This window comes from Chlorocebus sabaeus, chromosome 21 (genome assembly GCF_047675955.1).
Source record: "Chlorocebus sabaeus isolate Y175 chromosome 21, mChlSab1.0.hap1, whole genome shotgun sequence".
Taxonomy (NCBI): Eukaryota; Metazoa; Chordata; class Mammalia; order Primates; family Cercopithecidae; genus Chlorocebus; species Chlorocebus sabaeus.
This window is the reverse complement of record NC_132924.1, coordinates 79,320,475-79,342,373: the sequence shown is the minus strand read 5'-3', so window position 1 is coordinate 79,342,373 and position 21,899 is coordinate 79,320,475. Positions and strand designations below refer to the sequence as shown.

The 21,899-nt window shown below is 34.8% G+C and overlaps 1 protein-coding gene and 1 long non-coding RNA gene across 3 annotated transcripts in view; one reads left to right on the top strand and one right to left on the bottom strand.

Annotated features, from left to right (window-relative positions):
- NAMPT (nicotinamide phosphoribosyltransferase) overlaps nucleotides 1-21,899 on the top strand; it is a 37,362-nt gene that overhangs the window by 1,640 nt on the left and 13,823 nt on the right. The window contains exons 2-7 of the mRNA XM_007982516.3: nucleotides 6,245-6,401; nucleotides 8,388-8,491; nucleotides 10,728-10,856; nucleotides 16,009-16,167; nucleotides 16,747-16,883; nucleotides 21,353-21,578. Of these exons, the coding sequence (XP_007980707.1) occupies nucleotides 6,245-6,401; nucleotides 8,388-8,491; nucleotides 10,728-10,856; nucleotides 16,009-16,167; nucleotides 16,747-16,883; nucleotides 21,353-21,578 (912 nt within the window). The remainder of the gene's footprint in view (nucleotides 1-6,244; nucleotides 6,402-8,387; nucleotides 8,492-10,727; nucleotides 10,857-16,008; nucleotides 16,168-16,746; nucleotides 16,884-21,352; nucleotides 21,579-21,899) is intronic.
- Nucleotides 6,408-21,899, bottom strand: part of LOC103226705 (uncharacterized) — a 139,462-nt gene continuing 123,970 nt past the window's right edge. For both annotated transcript variants that reach the window (XR_005242386.2, XR_005242387.2), the window contains exon 4: nucleotides 6,408-6,829. This is a non-coding gene — a long non-coding RNA (uncharacterized lncRNA). The remainder of the gene's footprint in view (nucleotides 6,830-21,899) is intronic.

Genomic DNA, 21,899 nt, shown 5'->3' with positions numbered 1-21,899 from the left:
TTTTGTAGAATTTTTTTCTTAACTAAATCTAAAATAATTGTCAGATTTTTTTTTTACATGTTAGCCAAATGTAAAGGGAGGTTGATTAGTCTAAATTTTAAAAACAAAGAGGAGTGCAACTTCCTTTCGTTTGCAGTTCCTCCAACCATTATACATAAGGAATGTAAAATTAACATCAGTTTTCTGGGGTGCTTTTAGTTAGAATAGTGAATTACCTTAAAAGGTTTCTCATCTAGTGAGCCATACTTAATTGCACTATTAGAATTTGCACCTATTTAGTAAAGTTTACTTTTGAAGTAAACTTTCAAGTTAGGCTGGTATGTTTTATCTCCTTTATAATATGAAACTTCAGAATATTTTCATCTTAGATTTTTCATTTTTTCCCCCAAAAGTCACCTCTAGGGGATGCAATCAAGTTGATAACGTTTTATACCAGTGGCTTACCGCAGTATGCTGAAATAGATTGTGTATTCCACAGTCACATTTAAGTCTTAAGTTTCATTTCCCTTATGTTTTTAGGGGTCCTTATAACCTGTTTTACACTTTTGTCTTTTTATCTAGCAAAAAGAACAAAAATGATAATCTTGAGGTTAGGAGTAATGAAACTTACTTAGAAATTACGTGAGAATGTTACATATCCTTATCAGTGCTTACAAACTATTGGCCAAAATTGGGAACTCTAGTAGTTTTAAATGTGTTGATGAAGAGAGCAAAATATTGTTGATTTCTTCTAAAACTGAAGGAAGAATAATTGATTGCCTAAGCACTACAAAAGTTATTTTGCAAGTAAATGGTATGGTAGCCAAGCACATGACAATGGGAATTTTGTTTTGTCTTGTATCCTGTCAAGAGAGTCCAGAACAATTTGGACCAAAGGAGCATTTGAAGTATATACATTCACTTCTGTAACCTCATACTTTATTGTATATAGGAAGGAATTAAGGACACAGACAAATGTGGTTCCTCTGTTTTCATCCTGGTTCTTGTTAGAAATAAGAAGGGACACAGTTTAAACCACATTACCCATTAGTTAGGAAATGTGCTGTCCTGTGTAGGTTGCTTCTCAAAGGGTCATCTGTAAGCTGGTTATCTAGAATTCAGCATAGTTTTAACCACTCATTTAATAAATATTGGTCACCTATTGGGTATTATAAAAGAAGACAAAGATAAGTAGTATTTTGAAATCCAGGATGGAGGGAAGTTGATTTCATAGAAATTTCAAAGAGATGTGCAATTTATATTTGGTGATTAGGAATTCAAGGCACCTTCTTTTCAAAAAAAGAAAATTTTGCTTCCTCCAACGGCCGAATAACAAATTTTTGTCACTTGTCCTTCACTGCTTCTGAACAGATGCTTCGGTATTGTCACGGTGGCTCCCAAGGCAACCTGAGCCTCATGAGTGGGGTACTGTTGCAACTTGTACTCCAGAGACTATGCTTTCATAAAGATATATGTGACATTGTCCATTTATTTAATTTTTCCATTGTTTTATGTTATAAATTATAGGAAAAACTTGAGCAACATAAATAAAATATATATAAATGAATATACTTCATAGGGAGATTAATTTAGGTCATTAATAATTAAGCGGTGTTCTCATTGTGAGGTAATGAAATCTGGTTTAAAGGTGTGGCAAAAGAGATACAAGTCATTAGAAACTCAATGCAAGAGGTTTTAAGGGAAGAGGCAATATGATTATAGGTGGTTTTACAATTTCTCTCCTTCCCCAAAATAATATAACCCAAAATCCTTAAGTCATATTTATGAGTGAGTATTGCTTGAAAGCCAAATAGCAGTGAATTATTTTTGGGGGCAACAGATTTCCAGGGCTTAAGAAATCTTAAATAATACTGAAAAGAAGACTCAGTTGCGGTTTTTGCTGTTTGTAGCATGTTGGCTTTGAAGCAGCAGTAAGTCTTAGCCAGTGTTGGGCAGAGTATATCCTCTTCTGATTGCCCTTAGATATTATGTAGCTAACATAACTTGCCCTGTGACCTTGGGTATGTTATCCCATGTGATCTTACATATACAGCTCATTTTTTAAATGTTGGCTTGTGATTTTTTAGCAGTTAAAAGTATAACTGAAAACATTTGATCATGTGATCCCATTGTGGAAGGAAAGATCTTCAAATCAACCCTAAGACATCAAATCAGCCCTGTGGAACATCTAGAGAAGCATCTAGAGAAAACTAGGCTTTCTTCTCCCAAAAGGATTCTGTTCAACTAAAATATATGTGTCATATCTCATACCTGTTTTTTTAAACTGTCATACTTGGAACAAGGATATTTAGCCTTGGGAATAGAATTTTTTGATACACTTGGTTGGCCAGCACTCCTTAATGGAAAAAGCTGTCTATTATTTGACTTAGGGCTAGACCCTTTTTGTTCTAGACATTAAAATAGTACCAGTTATTGTTATTTAGTATGTAATAATTTTTAGAAGTTTATCCTTTCATGAAGTAAATTAATCGCACAACTAGAGAGTTATCTTAAAATAACTACATTTTTCTGTGTGTGCCTGTTCTTTTTTTTTTTTTGAGATGGAGTCTCACTCTGTTGCCCAGGCTGGAGTGCAGTGGTGCAATCTCAGCTGACTACAACCTCCACCTCCCGAGTTCAAGCGATTCTCCTGCCTCAGCCTCCTGAGTAGCTGGGACTAAAAGCACGTGCCACCACACCTGGCTAGTTTTTTGTATTTTTAGTAGAGACAGGGTTTCACCGTGTTAGCCAGGATGGTCTCAATCTCCCAACCTCATGATCCACCTGTCTTGGCCTCCCAACGTGCTGGGATTACAGGCATGAGCCACCGTGCCCGGCCAGTTCTTTACCACATATGTATTGATGTTCAGGTGGTCTTTTAGCAGCAGGAGGGCCATGCCAGTTTAGGAAGCATTTTCACTGGTAAGGTTTGCTGGGATCTTATTAGGTATTTTGTTTTGTTTACATCTGCTGAATAATTTTGTATTTATTGCAGAACCATTTTCTTTAGTAATAGAAGTCAAGTCCGTGCTAAAAAGTTAACATGATTTAAGAGCTTTCTTTTTGTGTTTACTTTAGAATACTATGAAACTTTTTGTTGGTATTAGTTAACATTTAAAATTCAGCACTTCATTTCTCTACCATTTGACAGCCTTCCCCATCTCCATAAATGGAACTATTATTAATGCAGTTGCTCAAACCAAAAATGTAGGAGGTATTAATTCTTCCCCCTCGTTATGTTCCACATCCAATTTACCAGCCTAGTTCCCCTTTACCTCCAAAAACACTGGGCGAATTCTCCTATCTAACCTAATAGCCCCTAACTCCTGCACTCTTTAGTCACCCTATAATCCATTCTTATCCACCCCACCACCAGGCTGATCCTTTTAAAAGGTGAATCATGTCATATTCACCCCAGCTTAAAGCATAATGGCTTCCCATTGCACTTGGCATAAAATCCAGGCTCCTTGGGGTAGCCTGTAAGCCTTACATGATCTCATTTCTGCCTACCTCTGACCTTATTGTGTACTTACTGTCCCCACCCTGCCACCTTACTTTTAAGTACCCACCACACTGGCCTGCCTTCTGTTCTGTCCCTTATGCCAAAGCATTTCCTGTCCCCTTGTCATTTAGGTCTTGCTCATATGTCACCTTCTCAAAGAAGTCTTCTTGGTCCCCTCTAGCCCATCATTCTCTTAAATTTTCATAGCATCTATCTTGATCTGAAATTACTTGGTTTATGTATTATTTTTCTTCCTTCTTCAGCACTTATTAGTCCTGTGAAAATAGACACCATATCAGTCTGTTTTCTTTCTCATCCTCAGTGTCTGAAGTAGGTACAGAATATGTATTTGTGAATGAAGTATTTATAAAATAACAGTTGATTTGAATTTATGCTATATTATTCCATGTTCCGGTGAAGATTCAAAATGGCCTGTTTAGGAGAAAGTGAAATGAAGAGGACAGTAAACTAGCAAAACTAGAATCATTATAAATCCTTTTGAGTATATTGTTAGAAATATTTTCTTAAAAAGCTCTGCTTTAAAAACATTTTCCCATTAAACAACATGTACATATGCCTCTATAAGTAGACCTAAACATGCTCTGTATTCTTTTGTAAACTTGTTGGGTGTTAGTAGATGGTTAATAAATGGTGTTTCTTGGCTAATTATCTGCAAGTTTGCCTAGATAACTTAGATTCGTTGGCTGTATTCTAAAACAATACTCTTAAGGTTCTCCAAAGATTTTTAGAGTTCATACTTTGTTTCTAATGAAGCAGTTTAGACAGTTTTGTATTTTAAATATTTGTTTTCAGAGAAGACATTCTAAGTAAAGGTAGGTTTTAAAGTACTGTAATTAGAGAACATAGCGGAAGCTTTAAAATTGTAAATATTTAATTTTTGTCCAGAATTGGAGCTGTATTTGTATAAAGGAAAATTTTTAGTATACTTTTAGACGGAGTTATGGAGTTAAATAGCTTAGAGACATTTCCATTTAGATTTGACTCTTCATCTTCTCAGAAAAAGAAAATAACTTGCCTTCTAGTAATTTTAAATCTGATATAGAATGCACCATTAACTATCCGAACAGTAAGGGTCAAACTATTGAGAAATAAAACTATGAATCAGACTTAGAAACTTGTACTATAAGATCCACACCTTTTTTCAAGTTTTACTTCATCATGTGTGCTTTTCTTCTACCTCACTACTTAGTCCCACTAAAGAAGTTGGAGTTATTTACATTGTAAACTGGATATTTTAATTTTTAGATACATCTTGGGTGTGTTTTTAGGTAGAGGTGTCTTTTTCTTCAGTTTCATAAGTAGTTGAAGTAGTGGTGATATTTATTACTACAGACTCATTCGTAAATATATTTGTTTTTGCATTTTAGTGAATTGACATAAATTTCATTGCTGTAGATTCTGTATTAGCTATCTTGCTTAGCTACTTCTTAAATTTTATTAAAGTGGGATCAGCCCCTGGATTCTAACCTTAATAAGCCCTGACATATATTTCTAGGTTTTGATGAGACTTCCCTGTACCTTTTAGTATATCGCTATCTATTATACCTGAGGAAAACAGAAAGCTCCAGGTCTCCTGCTTGACTTAAACTCTCAGATCACCTGTTACTCCAAGGTTGTCTGTGTGCTGCATTAGGGGCTATTTTTGTAGAGTTGCAAGTATGCTACCATTGGCAAGGAAACAGCACATTCATTCAGAAACATCAATGGGAATATATTCGTCTTAGGATTCTTGTACTAAGCTATGAAGATTCTTGAGGATAGAGCCAAGTTTTACTGAGATTGAGACTGTGTACCCAAAGACAGCATTGACTTTCCTAAACTTGAGATCAAAGCTAAACAGGAAAAATGGCTTATGTTCACAGTGATCACTCATGAAAAATGGTCTGCAAAGATTTATTCCACCATTGCCATGATTCACCCTATACCTTAAGGCACTGTTATTCCTAGTCTTGAAATTGGGAAAATACACATTATTCTTCCACTTTATTTTTTATTGGTAAAATGTTTTAATATGGTTAAAACATGGAAATAAATTCAAAGTATAATGAACACTCACTTTTTGCTTTTTCTTAAAACAAAAGCAGATAAATTTTTTACGTAGTGGCTCTTACCCAAGTTCATGGAAAAGAATTTTGTGCTTAAGGAAGACTTCTTCATATTTTAAATTCACAAGGATTTGATGTTTCATTGTATAAGAATTTATTTTCCAATTAGGTAGGTGATTTGAGAAAAAGAGATTACAAAACAGGATTTTTTTTCCTTTGCTGCCGCTGCTGTTGCTGTCATCCAGGTTTTCATAGTGTCACTATGTACAAGTAAGGTAGTCATGATAAGTCATTGACTTTTGGAACATATTGCATTGAGATATTAATAATACCAAATTCTGCTGTCTTTCAGTTCATTCTTTTGCCCATTAGGCAGCTGCTTCTCTCTCTCTCTGCCTGAATGAAGGGACTATTCCCCAAAACCAAATGAAATACTTTTCCAACCTAGAGGCCTTGTAGTAGGTTTAATGTGCTTGTATGTAAAATTTAATGCTCTCCTGTGGTTTTAAGATACTGAACTATGAAAATATCTTAGTAAGATACTTATTTTTTGTTTGGTATAGCCAGGAAAAGAAACTGGTTAATAGCAAACAAGAAGTATAGTTTCTCTGGTTTTGGAGTAACTTCAAGCCTTTTCTGTTGTGATTTATAGTCTGCTCATCGGTGTTTTCTAACAGAAGTGTTTTTCTTTACATAGGTTACTCACTATAAACAATATCCACCCAACACAAGCAAAGTTTATTCCTACTTTGAATGCCGTGAAAAGAAGACGGAAAACTCCAAATTAAGGAAGGTGAAATACGAGGAAACAGTATTTTATGGGTTGCAGTACATTCTTAATAAGTACTTAAAAGGTACTACTTTTCCTAGTATATTTTAAACACTGCTTATTACTCTAACAAATCTGTTAATTTGGATGCATTAAATCTTATAATTTGGTGTGTTTGTGTTTGATGTTCTAAGTATGAGAAAAGTTTTCTGAAATAAAAGGTTTTTTGTTTTTTTGGAAACCGAGTTTTGCTCTTGTTGCCCAGGCTGGAGTGCAATGGCACAGTCTCAGCTCACTGCAACCTCCACCTCGTGGATTCAAGCAATTCTCCTGCCTCAGCCTCCCGAGTAGCTGGGATTACAGGCATGCCCCACCACACCCAGCTAATTTTGTATTTTTAGTAGAGATGGGGTTTCTCCATGTTGGTTAGGCTGGTCTTGATCTTCCGACCTCAGGTGATCCACCCGTCTCCACCTCCCAAAGTGCTGTGATTACAGGCGTGAGCCACCGCGCCTGGCCAAAATAAAAGTTTTGAAATGAGTTTAGAAAAGTTGGTAATTTTTGGAGGCTAATCTGGTTTCTTATACTTTAGTCATTAATTCAAAGTAAAGGATTTGTTACTGAACTGGAAACTCCTTTTGAATTATGGTAGCAATCATAATTAGAATGTTTTTATATTAGCCAGTTTTTTTAAAAAACCTATTTTTAAAAACTACCTGTGTCTCTGGACTTAGTTGCAAATGCATATTAAAACAAAAATCCCCCAAACAATTTCTGTGCTTTCTTATTTGAAAGGCCATTTCTAATCCATTTTTGTAATGGTGTTTCTAGGGGGAAAACAGTTCCCAAACACATTTTACATGTTGGAAAAGTTTATCTCTAACCTTTTGAATTAAACATAATTTCAGAATTGAATACAGAGTAAGCTGAAATTTAGGCAAATAACTCTTTTCTGTAATCTTGACTCTTAAGATTAGGCAGTTCAGATAGTCTTATACTACTGAAAACCTAGCTAGATATCAGAAGTAATTATTAGTGGCAAGAATACCAAAGTTAATACCAAAGTTTTTTTGTTTTGTTTTTTTTAGACAGGGTCTCACTCAGTCACCCAGGCTGGAGTGCGGTGGCGCAATCTTGGCTGTCTGCAGCCTCCGTCTCCCAGGCTCCAGCGATCCTCCCTGCTCGGCCTCTCAAGTAACTGGGACCACAGGCTCACACCACCATGCCTGGCTACTTTTTGTATTTTTTGTAGAGACAGGGTTTCACCATGTGGGCCAGGCTTCTCAAACTTTTGAGTTCTCAAGTGATCTGCCTGCCTTGGCCTCCCGAAATGCTGGGATTACAGACATGAGCCACCACGCCTGGCCCCAAGATGTTTTAAATGAGTTTACTAGTTAACTTATATTAAGTTACCAGAGACTGATTGCACACTTTAATTTAGCCATACAACTTAAGAACTTTGTAAAATATTATTCATTATTAATTATAACTAAAATGTATTAATTACCTATTCTAGGCCAGCATTATTGTAAGTGGTTCATATGTCTTAACTCATTTTGTTCTCACAACCATCATATAAGTGGGTACTCGACTTTATCCTCATTTACAGATAAGAAAAGTTAATTAAAAGTATGTTGTTTGTGGGGGCAGACATTTAGTAATCGTGGAAATTACTGGCTTATCAACCCTGAAGATGCCACATTCTTTACGAACGAAGTGAGAAGGTTCATTTGGACCTCCATGTAAGAAGCTTTTGAGTCATCTCAGAGTTGAAAAGTACCAAAATTAATCGAGAGAAAAAATTAATATAATTTTTAAAAGCTATGCAAGTAATAGTTTTTTCTATTACACATCTGCTTTTACAATAAATTAACATTTATACTTTGAGTGATTAGAAGTACAAACTCCTTTTCTGACTCTGCTGTTGATTCTGGGTGAGTCATTTAACCTCTTAGTTGTATTTTCAATCCATAGAATGGGTGAAATAGCCAAAGTTATTAATTCTATGACAGTTCAGCAACTCACAGAATGCACCTTTAGAAATGTAAACAGGACATGTATATTCTTTTAGGTAAAGTAGTAACCAAAGAGAAAATCCAGGAAGCCAAAGAGGTCTACAAAGAACATTTCCAAGATGATGTCTTTAATGAAAAGGGATGGAACTACATTCTTGAGGTAAAAGATGGTTTCATGTTTTGGTCTGTTTTGGTTTTTCTTTTAGTTCAAAACTTCTTGCAAAAGAATTTGTTTGTTTGTTTGTTTGTTTGTTTGTTTTTGAGACAAAGTCTCACTCTCTCACCCAGGCTGGAGTGCAGTGTGGCACAGTCTTGGCTCACTGCAACCTCCGCTTCCTAGGTTCAAGCTATTCTGCTGCCGTAGCCTCCTGAGTAGCTGGGACTACAGGCACACACCACCACGCCCGGCTAATTTTTGTATTTTTAGTAGAGATGGGGTTTTACCATGTTGGCCAGGCTGGTCGTGAACTTCTGACTTCAAGTAATCTGCCCACCTTGGCCTCCCAAAGTGCTGGGATTGCAGGTGTGAGCCACTATCCCCAGCCAGAATTGAATAGGAGATTAGAGTATCATTACAGTTCTTTTTTGTTTGTGATCTGAATATAATGACTATTTTAGACATCCTTTTGAAAACTTAAGGTTGACATGTTATCCCTCTCCCCACATCCCCCATGTTACATCATTAGCATATAGAATCTACAGCAAGTCTAATTAATAAAAATGAATTATAACTTAAATAACATTTTTGAGAAAGAATTCATTCTTGAAAATACACTATAGGTAGGAAAGGGCATGGTTATTTGGCAGTTTCAAAATGTAGGTCTGTTTTCTTGACTGAAAATAGATGCTGTGAGTCTATCACTACAAACAGTTCTGGGAAGTTTCTCACTGAATAGTGAGAATGGCTTGGTGCTGATCCACAAAGTTGATTTTTAGTAGTCTTGACTGTATTATATTTATATCTAGTATGTTTGAATTCATTGCTTAGATATCAAGGCACTCAAAGACATGGTAATATAATTATAAGGGTTGAATATCCCGTGGTGGTTTCCTTTTATTACAGTGATCAGTTGGGAATGGAATCTATTGGTGTATCTTGATGTTGAGTATTACTTTAAGTCTCACAAACGAAAGTTTCTTACATTGAACAGACTGTCAAACACAGAATAATTAGAAATACTTTAACTTTCATGCCTATATGACAATACTGAGCTATACTATTTGGTACTTATGGGTCTTGAAAAAGCCAGGTAAGCACTCTGCGCTGCACTTTTCCTGAATCTTAAATAAGGTCAGTAGAATCTGTGAGCTATCACCTGCACTTGCTCCATTTCTCTTCTATGAGGTTTGTTTTAAGCATAAGTACAGTAATAAGTTTACGTGCTATGCTTATTACTATACTGTCCAGTGACCAGGGCAGTAAGTCGTTTGATTATATGATCAGAAAATCTTGGGGAACTAAAGGTTCTCTAGAGAACCTTTTTATCTGGTCTAACCCCATTTTACAAACAGAATCTGAGACCTAGAGATGGCAAGTGACTTGCCCAAGATCTCCCCAGTGCTTTTGAGTCCAAACTAGAACCTGTAGGGCAATGTTCTTTTTGCTATACACTGTGTCTCCAGTGCTTCTTTTAAACAGATTTTTCTTTTATTTAATTACCTTGTCCCAAATCACATAAAAAAATTATCAGGATTTCTGAAGCAGCTTGCCTTCCTAGTGAATAGTTAGGTATAGCTTTTAGCTTTAAAAGGGAGGCACAGTGTCAGATAATAAATAATCTTCAGCCTAATTTTTAATTTTGGAGGGAATTATTGCATTAAGAGGAAGTCAGTTAAGTCAGACTTGAGTGTTAATTGCCAAGATTCTGCGTTTGGTCTGTCTCATAGTTTCATATCCACCACCAGAATAAAGAGGGAACCTATTTTGTTTCTTCTGCAGGGATTTCCCTAGCTCTCCTTCTCTCTCGTTTTGTTTTCTTTTGTTCTTTAATAGCCGTCCTTTATCTTTCAGTCTGCAGCCTTTATTTTGTGAAAATGATGAATTTAAAATAAAGATAGTGTTCTTGGAATACTTTTAGAATATGTTGGAATAAACTCATCCTTTTTTGTTTTCTGAAAGAGCAGGGAAAAAGCAACAGTTTTGTTTTGATCAGTTTGGAATTTTCTGTCACTTGTAGTGATAAATGTTCTTAGCAGAAGCACATGGCATCATTAAACTTAACAATTAATATCAGTACCTATGTTAATAATTTTAACTAGTTTTTAGAAGGATAAGGATATTCTGACTAGATTACGGTAACATCTACAATTGCAGTTTCAATGACAGTAAATTTAGATTCTATAAAATGTAAAGAACCTTTAGTAAAAGTTGAATAAATATCATTTTCTCCTGCCAGAAATATGATGGGCATCTTCCAATAGAAGTAAAAGCTGTTCCTGAGGGCTCTGTCATTCCCAGAGGAAATGTTCTCTTCACGGTGGAAAACACAGATCCAGAGTGTTACTGGCTTACAAATTGGATTGAGGTAAATTGCTTTTTTGTTTTTTTAATTCTTATTTAACATTAATTGAATAAAGACCATTGAACTGAGATTACAGTTTAGAATTTGTTACTAATAAAGCTATATATATAATCTCCTATAATTTACTTAACCTTTCCAGGCTTCAATTTCCTCATCTATAAAATGACAGACTAATCTTTAAGGTTTCTTCTCGTAGAATAGAATGTTCTAAGATTTTGTTTAAATCAAATTATTGAGAGTGATTGTTTTCAAAACTTAGTTGGCTTAAAACTTATCCTTTCATCTAATTCATTGCCATTTTAAATGTGTATTATCTTAGAGCAAACTTACAACAGCATTTCTAGTAACTTACAACATTCAATGAATGATAAATGTTCAAGTTAGACTAAAGGAACTTTGTTCCAACTTTTAGTAACTACTTTCTTCATTTTTCTCTAATCAGTTTAGGTCCTGGGATCTACTATCTGTTACTTTTCAGTGTCTCATCTAAATATAAACAAGAGTTGTTATTCATATTGTTTAATTTCTCAGGAAGGGTACATTTTGGGCTTTGGGTTTATACTGCAAGCCTTTTTTTGTTTTTCTTGTATGTATACCTAAGTAGTCATATGTTTTCACATGGTCAGAGTTTTGATAATAATACTCTACTTAACTTCTGAACAGTTTCATCATAGATTTAATCTGTGAGAGGAAATATACCCTCGAAAGTAACTATAGAAATAACACCTTACTATCTGGTGGCATTTACTTAGTTCTTAGAACTGACTAATTAGATTGTTGGTTTAAGTAATTTGCTATTTGCTATTATATTGTAAAATAGTACATTTGAGGCTCACTTAAAAAATTGAAAAAACATTGAAATATAAGAGGTCCAAGAATATGTTTGAAACACATTTTGCTAAGTTGACAGAAAATTAATAGACTTTTAATGGGTCATTAACTAATAATAGACTAAAAAAAAATAGGTACAGTTAAATAAAGGTTTTAAATAGTCTATACCATATACTAAAACTATTAACTGTGAACCGTAAAAGAGAATATATTTTACTGGTTTCTGTACAGCTGTAAATAGTGTTTTATACTGGCAAATATTTGATTTTGAGGGGATGGTGTTACAAAAACACAAGAGTAGAAGAGTTGTTCATGTCATCTAGGCTAGCCTTTTACCTTAAATGCCAAAGATCCCAACCAGGAGATCCCAACCAGGTAAACCTAACTTAGAAAATTTGTCATCTATGGATTAACCTTTTTCATATTGTTCTTTTTAGTTGTCTGACTGGGGATTTAGTCAGTAAGTACTCTTCCTTATGTCTAATTAAACTTTCCTAAAGCAGATATTTATGGAAGTAGAGAATTAGATATCATTTCACCTTGCTTCCTTGTACAGTTTTCTTTGGCCTTAAAAGTAAATTTTTTAAAATAAAATTTTTAAAACATTTAAATAAATTTTTAATAAAAAACTTATTTTTGGTGTATCTGACTAGGAAACCATAAAGTAAAAAAAAAAAAAAAAAAAAAATCAATTATTTTAAAGCAGTTTACCAAATATATAAATATTTTTAAAAGTTATTAAACATAAATCTAGTATGGGACTGTTCGATACTGTTTTTTTAGTAGTACATAGACCCTTGCTTTTTTTTGCTTATAACCTGAAACAATTTATATTGAGTTTACCTTTTTTATACTAATATATATTAAGTTATTTCCGTCCTAAATAGGCATTTATAGCTAAAGCATAAAAACTTATAGTCTGATACTGTCTATCCCTTATTGTAGTTTCTGACAGATCCTATTTTTTAAAATGTGTTTATTCTGCATATCAGATCTCCAGAATAGACTTCTTCATAGATATTTTGCATCTCTTGTGGGGACAGAGGAAATTCATCCTACTCTTATCAATCCCCAACCTTAAGTTTACCACCTTGTATTTGAAATCTGTTCCCATCCCCAACAAATTTGTTATTTTCAAATTTGAAAATATTCTTTAAACAGATCTTGATTTAAAACATTTTCAGTAATAGCACTAAATAGTATTTCTTTCAGTTTTCTTTCCCACTGTATTTTCAGTTATTAATAAACTATTGATTGTTATTCACCTGTTAGTAGCACACAGAATTCTAAAATACTGAAATTGAGTTGCTTTATTTCAATATTGGTGCCAGAAGAAACCTTAGTCCTCTCACATTTCATAACAATTTTAAGAGCACCTAGGAGTTCTGCAGAGGTGTCTCAGGCTTACAAGGGGGCTGAGGAACCAGCATAGTGGGCTAAACTTATCCTTTTCTTCCACCAAAAAGCAAAACAAGACCTTTCTACTATTAAGAAGAAAAGGAAAGTTGATTTTAATAACGATTATACTGACCAAATGTCATTTCACAGATGGGGAAATTGCGTCCTGAGAGATGGACTGGTGAACAGAGTAGGTGCAGTGCCCTTTCTGCTGTACCATCCCATTTCTCATTCTTTAAAGCCTTTATCCTGCATCCTGCATGGTAGCATTGTAATAAACACTTCTGGAAGGAAATTTACAGGTTTACTTCCTTTAGTCTTAGTTTCAACTAATAATTTTGATTTGTGTGGGCAAATTGCTATTTTGGAAAAGTTTCCAACAAGGCCTACTTTATTAGACCTTGGATTAACCCAAACTAACTTGCCTTTTTTTCCCTTGCTTACACCTACAGTGATCTTTTTAAAAGGGGAGTGATTTTATTAAGAGTATAATTTAAGCTGATTTTGTTGGACTATGGAAAGGAAACGGTGATGTGAAGGATCACTGTGTCTCATAGTTATTTCTCTCCTTCCCTGGCATTTTTCGAGGGGTAAGGTCAATCTTCTACCTTTATAACTCAACTAGAGTTTTTCACATTATGTTTTATATCTTTCTCATACTCCTAGATAATATCAGTATTTGAGTTGAATTAAATGTAAGAGCTGATTGACTTAAATTCAACAAGTGAATATTGATTTAAGTACCAGCTGTGTACCCAAAAAAATGCTGGGCACAGAAGTTAGAGTAAGATGTCTCACTTAAAGGTCCTCTGAGGGAGAGGTGACGATTCATTCTGAACTAACCACTAATATCATTAAGAATTAGTGCAAGTTGGCAGCAGAAAATAGGTAATTCTGTTTAAAGGAATCATGAAATGGACAATAAGCTTTTAATAAGGAGAAGGCACAGTGTTCTTAGAATGACAAATAGTCCTATGGGGACTGCAGCATAAAAGTGAAAAATGTAGAAGATAAACCTTTAGATGGTAAACAAGGCAAGATTCTGGAAGATTCTCAAATTCTGTATGAATCAGCTCCACCCCCGCCCCATGGACTGTAGATGACTGTTAAAGGCTTTTAAGGAAAGATGCAACCTAAAAAAAAAAACAAAAAACTTATTTTAGAATGATAACCAGTGGCAATATGAGGAATAATTAGAGAGGCTAAAGATTAAAGGTAGGATAATCATGGGCCTTGGCAGTGGAATTGAAAGAGTAATTTCAGAAGCAGAATGGTCAGATGTTGGAGGTGATTGGTTATAGAGTTTAAGAATTGTACCAATTTTCTATTGTGTAACAAACTACCCCAAAACTTAATGGCTTAAAACAACTGTTATTTCTCCTGATTCTGTGGTTGACTGGATGATCGTCTGTTGGTCTTGCTTAGACATACGCATGTGCATTTAGCTAAGGGTTCAGCCAGGGCTGGACAGTCTAATGGCCTCATTCCCGTGTCTGGGGCCTCAGCTCAGATAGCTGGGACTACCACGTCTCACTCCGTAAGAGGCTTCTTCAGAGCATGGTAGTCTTGGGGTTCTAAGAGAATGAGAGTAGAAGCTGCAAAACATCTTGAAACTGGGGCTTGGGAGTCACACATGACTTTCTCCACATTCTGTTTGTCAAAAGCCAATCATAAGGGCAGCACAGAATCAAAAGATAAGAAAGTAGATTCCATCTCTTGATGAGAAGAGCTGCAAAGGCCATATTTAATCAGTCACAGGAGTCTAATGCTACAGAGTTTTTTAAAAAGGTGACTAGATTGGCAAGTTCAAGGTTAATCTTTTTGTTTTATTTATGTATCACTTAGCTGGTATTCAGTAAAAGCTTGCTTTGTAAAATTTAGTTAATAAATATCTTTTTGGTTCAGCACAGACATCTTAGCAGCTCTTTTTCAAACAGATTTGAAGCTGCTTCTAATGACATACTATCTGGTTTATAAAATGAAAATAGAAAATTATGATCTTAGAATGAAGAAGTGAATTTCTAACCCATGATAATTATTATGGTTGCTGCGATTAGACAGACTTTTCTGTGGAGCTTCCTGACAACCAAGAAAAAAGGGGAAGTCAAGGAACTGTTCTTATCAGAAAGTAGGAACCCAGCAATTCTTTCAATTTTCTTATTTGGGAACTTAATAGTCACTGAATTACAAAGTAGACAGTGACCTTGATTATACAACATATGCAGAAGTGTTTCCTGTAACTTACATAAGTATTTTATCAAATACTTATATATTTGATAAAAGCTAAGCACATAACCATAACTCAGTAAATAGAATTTTCTAGTAGTAAGCTAAAGTGCCCCAAGTATATAATTTAGTTGTCATATTGAATCCAAGGGAAAATTAGATCTGAGACTACCTTGAGGAGTAAATGAACAACTTCTTTAGACCAATACTAATCAAAATGCAGTCCACGAACCAGTGCTGGTCCATGCCCTGTTTGATCCAAGTCCGCATTAAGTACAGAAATGAAGAGTAAGCATTTAGAAACTTGGGGCAATTTGACATTGCCTCAACATCCAAGTTTCAGTGTACTTTATAAACTGTTGATCCATGACAGAATGAAACTTTTAAAAAATTTTTCCTTTTATCACATAGTCTTTCAAAATATTATTGCTTCTTTGGAGCTTTGTATAGAAACTTGGTAATGTGAAGTTCTCTGCTATGTGGGCCTGGTGTGCTTATCTTCTTTGTTGCTGATTTGAGAGCTGAGCTATGTACTATATCTGGAATGCACATGGCAGGCATCCTACTGTGCAGTTGTGTGTCTAGTTAATAGTATGGAAGTTCAGGACGTACCTCCAAAAAACAAAAAAAACTAGGATTTTCCTCAGAAAGAATGCAGTATTTTATGTCTTAATATTTGTGGTTAATTTTGTTACTACAGACTATTCTTGTTCAGTCCTGGTATCCAATCACAGTGGCCACAAATTCTAGAGAGCAGAAGAAAATATTGGCCAAATATTTGTTAGAAACTTCTGGTAACTTAGATGGTCTGGAATACAAGTTACATGATTTTGGCTACAGAGGAGTCTCTTCCCAAGAGGTAAGTAACTGAAACCAACCTCATTTAATGTAGTGTGGATTGTTGATTAGAGTACCACTATAAACTTTTGGGGATGTTACTGAGATTGATCTTGGTTCTAAGTAGGCCACATTTTGAAATTCCAAAGATTCAACCAACAGATATGTATTTAGTACCTACTGCTATGTTCAGGGTACATGGGATATGTCCTTCAACAGATGTCCCTGTCCTTTATATATTAGATGGATGGACAGATGGATAGACAGAAACAGACATAATAAATATATCAGGTGTGAAATAATGCCATAAAGAAGCTCAAGGCAGGGTAAGGGAAGAGAGAGAGTGATGAAAAGTGGGGGTGGGACACTGTTAACTAGGTCTCTTTGAGGAGATAATAGTTGATTTTTTAAATATTTAGGAAAAACTGAATCTTTGTCATTAGGAACTGTTATCTCTGATAAATACTTTCCTAAGAGTAAAGACGATTCTCATGGGAGCTATGCTATATACCTTAAATGTGGTTGACTGCATCCTGGTCTTATTATTAATGTGGGTTTTTCTTTTTCTTTTTTGGATTTTGGTTTATGATTGATTTTCCAGACTGCTGGCATAGGAGCATCTGCTCATTTGGTTAACTTCAAAGGAACAGATACAGTAGCAGGAATTGCTCTAATTAAAAAATATTATGGAACGAAAGATCCTGTTCCAGGCTATTCTGTTCCAGCAGCAGAACACAGGTAAAAAATTCTGTTTGTTTTCTAAAACTACTAATGTTTTCACTCGTGTGTGTGTAACTCAGTGACATTTTACTTAACTGCAGAGCCAGGTACCTACAGTAAATCTTCATGAACTTGAGCAACCCAAACTCAGTATTTATACAGAAGTGTAAACATTAGTCTTAGAGAGGTAGAGAAATTTTATCCATCCTAGAAGAAACAGTATAAGAGCTTTTTTCCAACACTTATATTGCCATAGAAGTTTTAAGGAATTTTTTTTCAATGACTATATCGTCATATGTAGATAGATTTGATTCATTAAATTTAGAAGCACTCACTGTAAGTACCAGCCACTTTTTGCCTTTTCCCTGTCCTCCTACATGACCTTATCTATATTTGCCCTAGAAATTACCATCTGTATAGTATCTTCAGTTGCAGATGAGAAAGCAGGACCTATTGAGGAAAGAAAGGGTGTTCAGATTCTTTTTATGCTTCTTTGTTTGCTCTCACTAAACCATCTCCGGTTACCCAAGAAAGAAATTATAATCTAAACTGCGGCTGCTCTGGTCCTAGAGCTAACTTTATTAAAAGTAAATCAGGTTTTTAAAATGTTTGTCAAACCTTATCACTGGTTTTTATAACAAAATTATTTACTATAATCATTAGGGAATATTTAAGTTCTGCTAATACTTAAAATTGCAGAGTGCTAAAACCAACAGTGAGTTTAGAATCAGGCTAAGCTTTATTGGTACTACTATTTGAGGCATATTAGTTGGCTGGTGTTCATGCAAGGCAGTCTACTGGATGCAACAAGGGATAGAAGGATATTTTTTAAAAACTGACCCTATCCTCAGGATGAGAATAATACACTAGTAATCGTCTGCTTGGTTGGTTAACTCCTTGGAAGAAGGTACAATTAAAATGCTTTAGTGTTGCAAGGGAAGGAGAGGAAGAATCATATTCCTATAGGAAAGGAAGAATCATATTTCACTAGCAGGATCAAGAAAGCTTTTATAGAAATATGCAAAATCTTCACTTCTTGAAGGATTGGTAAAATTTAATAGCCAACATTGGGCACTTACTCATTCTCTGAGTAAATATTTATTGCATGCTTATCTTGTGTCAAGCATTGTGGTGAAAGGGCAAGAATAGGGAGAGAGTGAATGTGTTTAGAGAATAAGGGCTGAAACACAGATTTTGTAGGGAGCATAGGGGAGACCGAGAAGACAGGTTCAGGTTAGAAAGGGCCCTCATATTTTGGCATGGGATGTTAACTATGTGCACGTCGTGCTAGGTTATTTTAAATTAGGCATTTTCAAATGGAAGCAGACACTGATATTTTTGAGCAAAGACGTGATGTTACGAGATAAATATCTTAGGGACTTTTTTATAGCAGGAGATCTATCCTATGGATTGAAAAAAGGAAAAACCAGAAGGTAGTCTTTATAGGAAGCTATTCCAACAGTCTTAAGGTGATGAAGCCCAGACTAAGGTACTAAATAAATGGAAAGAAATAGGTAAAGATGAGCAATGGCTTGGGAGATAAAATTGCTCAAAGTTGGTGATTTAGTTGGTGATTTGAGTTGGGACTCAGTAGAAAATAGATTCAGCTGACGTTTATGAGCATTGTATTAGTAAGGCCTTGTTGAACCTTTTACAAACAACTTTCAAGACTAGGAAACTGGGAAAATAAGAGTGTCAAAAAGTTTTAAGAGTTATTTTTAGTTTGACCTTAGATGTATATACATCTTTTAAAACTCTAATGTAGTATGCACTTCACTGATGGTTATTTCAAAGTAGTAACATCATGATAAGGAGAACAAAGATAATATCTTCTTTAGGGCTATCTTCTTCAGGACTTTCTTGTCAAAATGAAAAGGATACTGTATGTGGGCATGGGATAAAAATCCATTTTATTTTTATGGTCTCATATTCATTGCATTTGTAAAATTTGACTCCTTAATATATACAAATGCTTCACATGTTCTTAATAGAATGTCTTTTAAAAACAGCATAGTATAGCAAAAAGGGGACTGGACTGAAAGTTGGGAAATCTGGGTTACCTTCCGGCTGACCTAGTGGGTGGCCTTGGGCAAGTCACTTATCTCTTTCAAGTCACTTATCTGTCTGTTCTTCATTTCCTCCATCCAACCAAACAAAAGGAGGAGCTAAAGTTTTACATCTCCAACATGACAAGGTCGTTGATGATAAATGAGCTAACATCTAAAATAACTTTAAAATAGAGAACTCTATAAATTTAGAGGTTTACCATTATCATATGTATCTTAATAGACGAATCTGCACCTAGAAATACTTAATTACAGAAGCTTTTTTTTTCAAACTTTGGAAAGTTATCGAATTTAATTTGGTGCTTGAAATTAGGATTTATGGCATTGGTAGAATTCATTGATGATTATTTATGATCTTCATATATCAAATACTGTACTAGACTACTAGAGGTTATGATTGGACTAGACAGAGGGTGCCAGAGCAAGTGTCTGTGGGACGCTGAGATGAAGATATTCAACTTTCCATCTAACAAAGTAGATCCAAAGCCCATACTGGAAACCCTCATGCAGGAACCTTTTTTTTTTTTTTTAAAGCTTTTGAGTGTTTCACACAAGTGTTACAGAAGACAAGTGCCTAAGTCAGAACCATGAGAAATACTGCCATTTGACATGTTAGATTGAAGAAGGAGAGCACAGCATCTGGGGAAGACTGAAAAGGGAACCATAGAAATAGGGGGAAAAAAGGTGAAACATGGGAGATGTCGTTGAAGTCAAGAGAAAGAAAGCATCAGGAAAATTGCTAGACATGATACAACTAGATTGTTAGATGACTTATTGATACAACATTATAAGCAATGACCCCGTTACTGTAGGAGTTACTTCATACGTTGTAAAGTTCTCCAGTATTGGTATTCACTGATCTTAATTCTCTCCTTTTTAAAGAGGAAGGTTGCAGATCTGAATATGAAGAGGAGCTTCTCTTTAGTCATATCTTAATTTTCATTTAGCCTACAGATGCATGAAGTAGAGAATCGACATAGCTACTGGCAGCCTCTGTAGCCGTTAAGAAGAGTGTTCACTAATGAGTTTTATATAAACAGGTTCTCTCTCAATTTTGGATTCTGGGTAGTAGTCTTTACAATCTTGAAATGTACATGCTGCACTACCCCAGGTATACCATTGATAGTATGGGAAAAGGTTATAACTCTAGTCCTTTTTAAAAAAAAAAAAAACACACGTTGTATAAAGTGATAATTTCAGACATAAAGTCTGACTCTTCAAACAGTTATAAGTTAAACTTATACCTACTTGGGCTTTATAATAAATGAATGTGCTATCTTTTTATTATTTCCTGAGGAGAACAGATTAGAGACAGACTAGAAAATTAGGGAGAATGACCAATTGCTTGGCATAATGCAATGGTAATTTTCAAAATTATTAAGATGTTTGAGATCTTTTAAAATTATTTATATTATATATTAACAAATATTTACACAGGTTGAGCATCCCGAACCCAAAATGCTCCAAAATCTGAAACTTTTTGCTCAAAGGAAATGCTCATTGGAGCATTTCAGATTTCAGAACTGGGGATGCTTAACTGATAAGTATAATGCACATATTCCAAAATCTGAAAAAATTTGAAATTCAGAATACTTCCGGTCCCAAGCATTTCAAATAAGCGAAACCCAATCTATGATTACATATTAAATATGAATCTATCCTGTAAAAAGAACCGAAATTAAGGACATTGCAAAAATCACTATAACCATTCTTATCCAGTAGAAACTCTCATACTTTATTTTCCATCTTAATTATGTTTCGCTTAAACTAAGTATTTGAATTCTTATTCCCTGGGCATATATTAATTTATAGTAGATAATCTACAAACAAAATGTATGACTTCCTATTACTAGCCATTTGAAGATATAACAGGTAGTTGACTATATGTATGTATAGTATAGTATAAATAATTGCCTCTAAGTATAAGATTTTGAAAGGTAAAAAAAAAAAAAAAAAATGTATGTCTGTACTATTATTGGTATATAGTTTCAAAAATTCACAGAAGGGAGCCAGGTGCTCTCATTGCCTAACAAAATAATGGGAGTATGTAGTTATTCTGACATCTTGACATATAGTATAAAGGGCACTCAGCAAGTGCTTTTTAGTTAGACTGATTTTAAATGAGTAGATTCAGGAGTACAAAACACACACACACACAGATAATTGGTTGAAAATAAGAGGTTAAAAACTTAACTGTTGAAGAGGAGTAAGGCTACTTAATAGTGTTAAAAACTAACTGGGTAAGGTGTGGTTAACCCAGATAGTCATTTGCCTTATGATGTGTATTCGTTAAACTAAGTCACTCACCTTCTCTGTGATGTTGATGGTTTGGTATAGCACACATGAGATGTGGTTAAAGGTGATTCAGGGATAGATCATGTGTCTGCTTAAGTAAATCTGTATTTTCATTTTGTTTTCTAGTACCATAACAGCTTGGGGGAAAGACCATGAAAAAGATGCTTTTGAACATATTGTAACACAGTTTTCGTCAGTGCCTGTATCTGTGGTCAGCGATAGCTATGACATTTATAATGCGTGTGAGAAAATATGGGGTGAGGATCTAAGACATTTAATTGTATCGAGAAGTACAGAGGCACCACTAATAATCAGACCTGATTCTGGAAACCCTCTTGACACTGTGTTAAAGGTAAATTTTCATATGTAACTTGATTATTAGAATGTGTGTGTAGCCCAGTTGCATCAACACTACTTTTCATTTACACACAATTTCAGAGCTGTCTGGACTGTCCCCTTTGTTTTAGAGTTGCAGCCCAGAGTAATAAATTTGCCTGAGGTCACACAGTAATAGCACAGAAGGATACCAAGAGTTATGGATTATTTTACTGTCAAGTTACACAGTTGAACAGATATTTTCTTTTCTGCTTACCTGCAAAATTAACAGCATTGCCATTTTAATTAATCCTATGATTTGGGCACCAAACTTATTTGCAGTTTCTTTCTTTTTCAG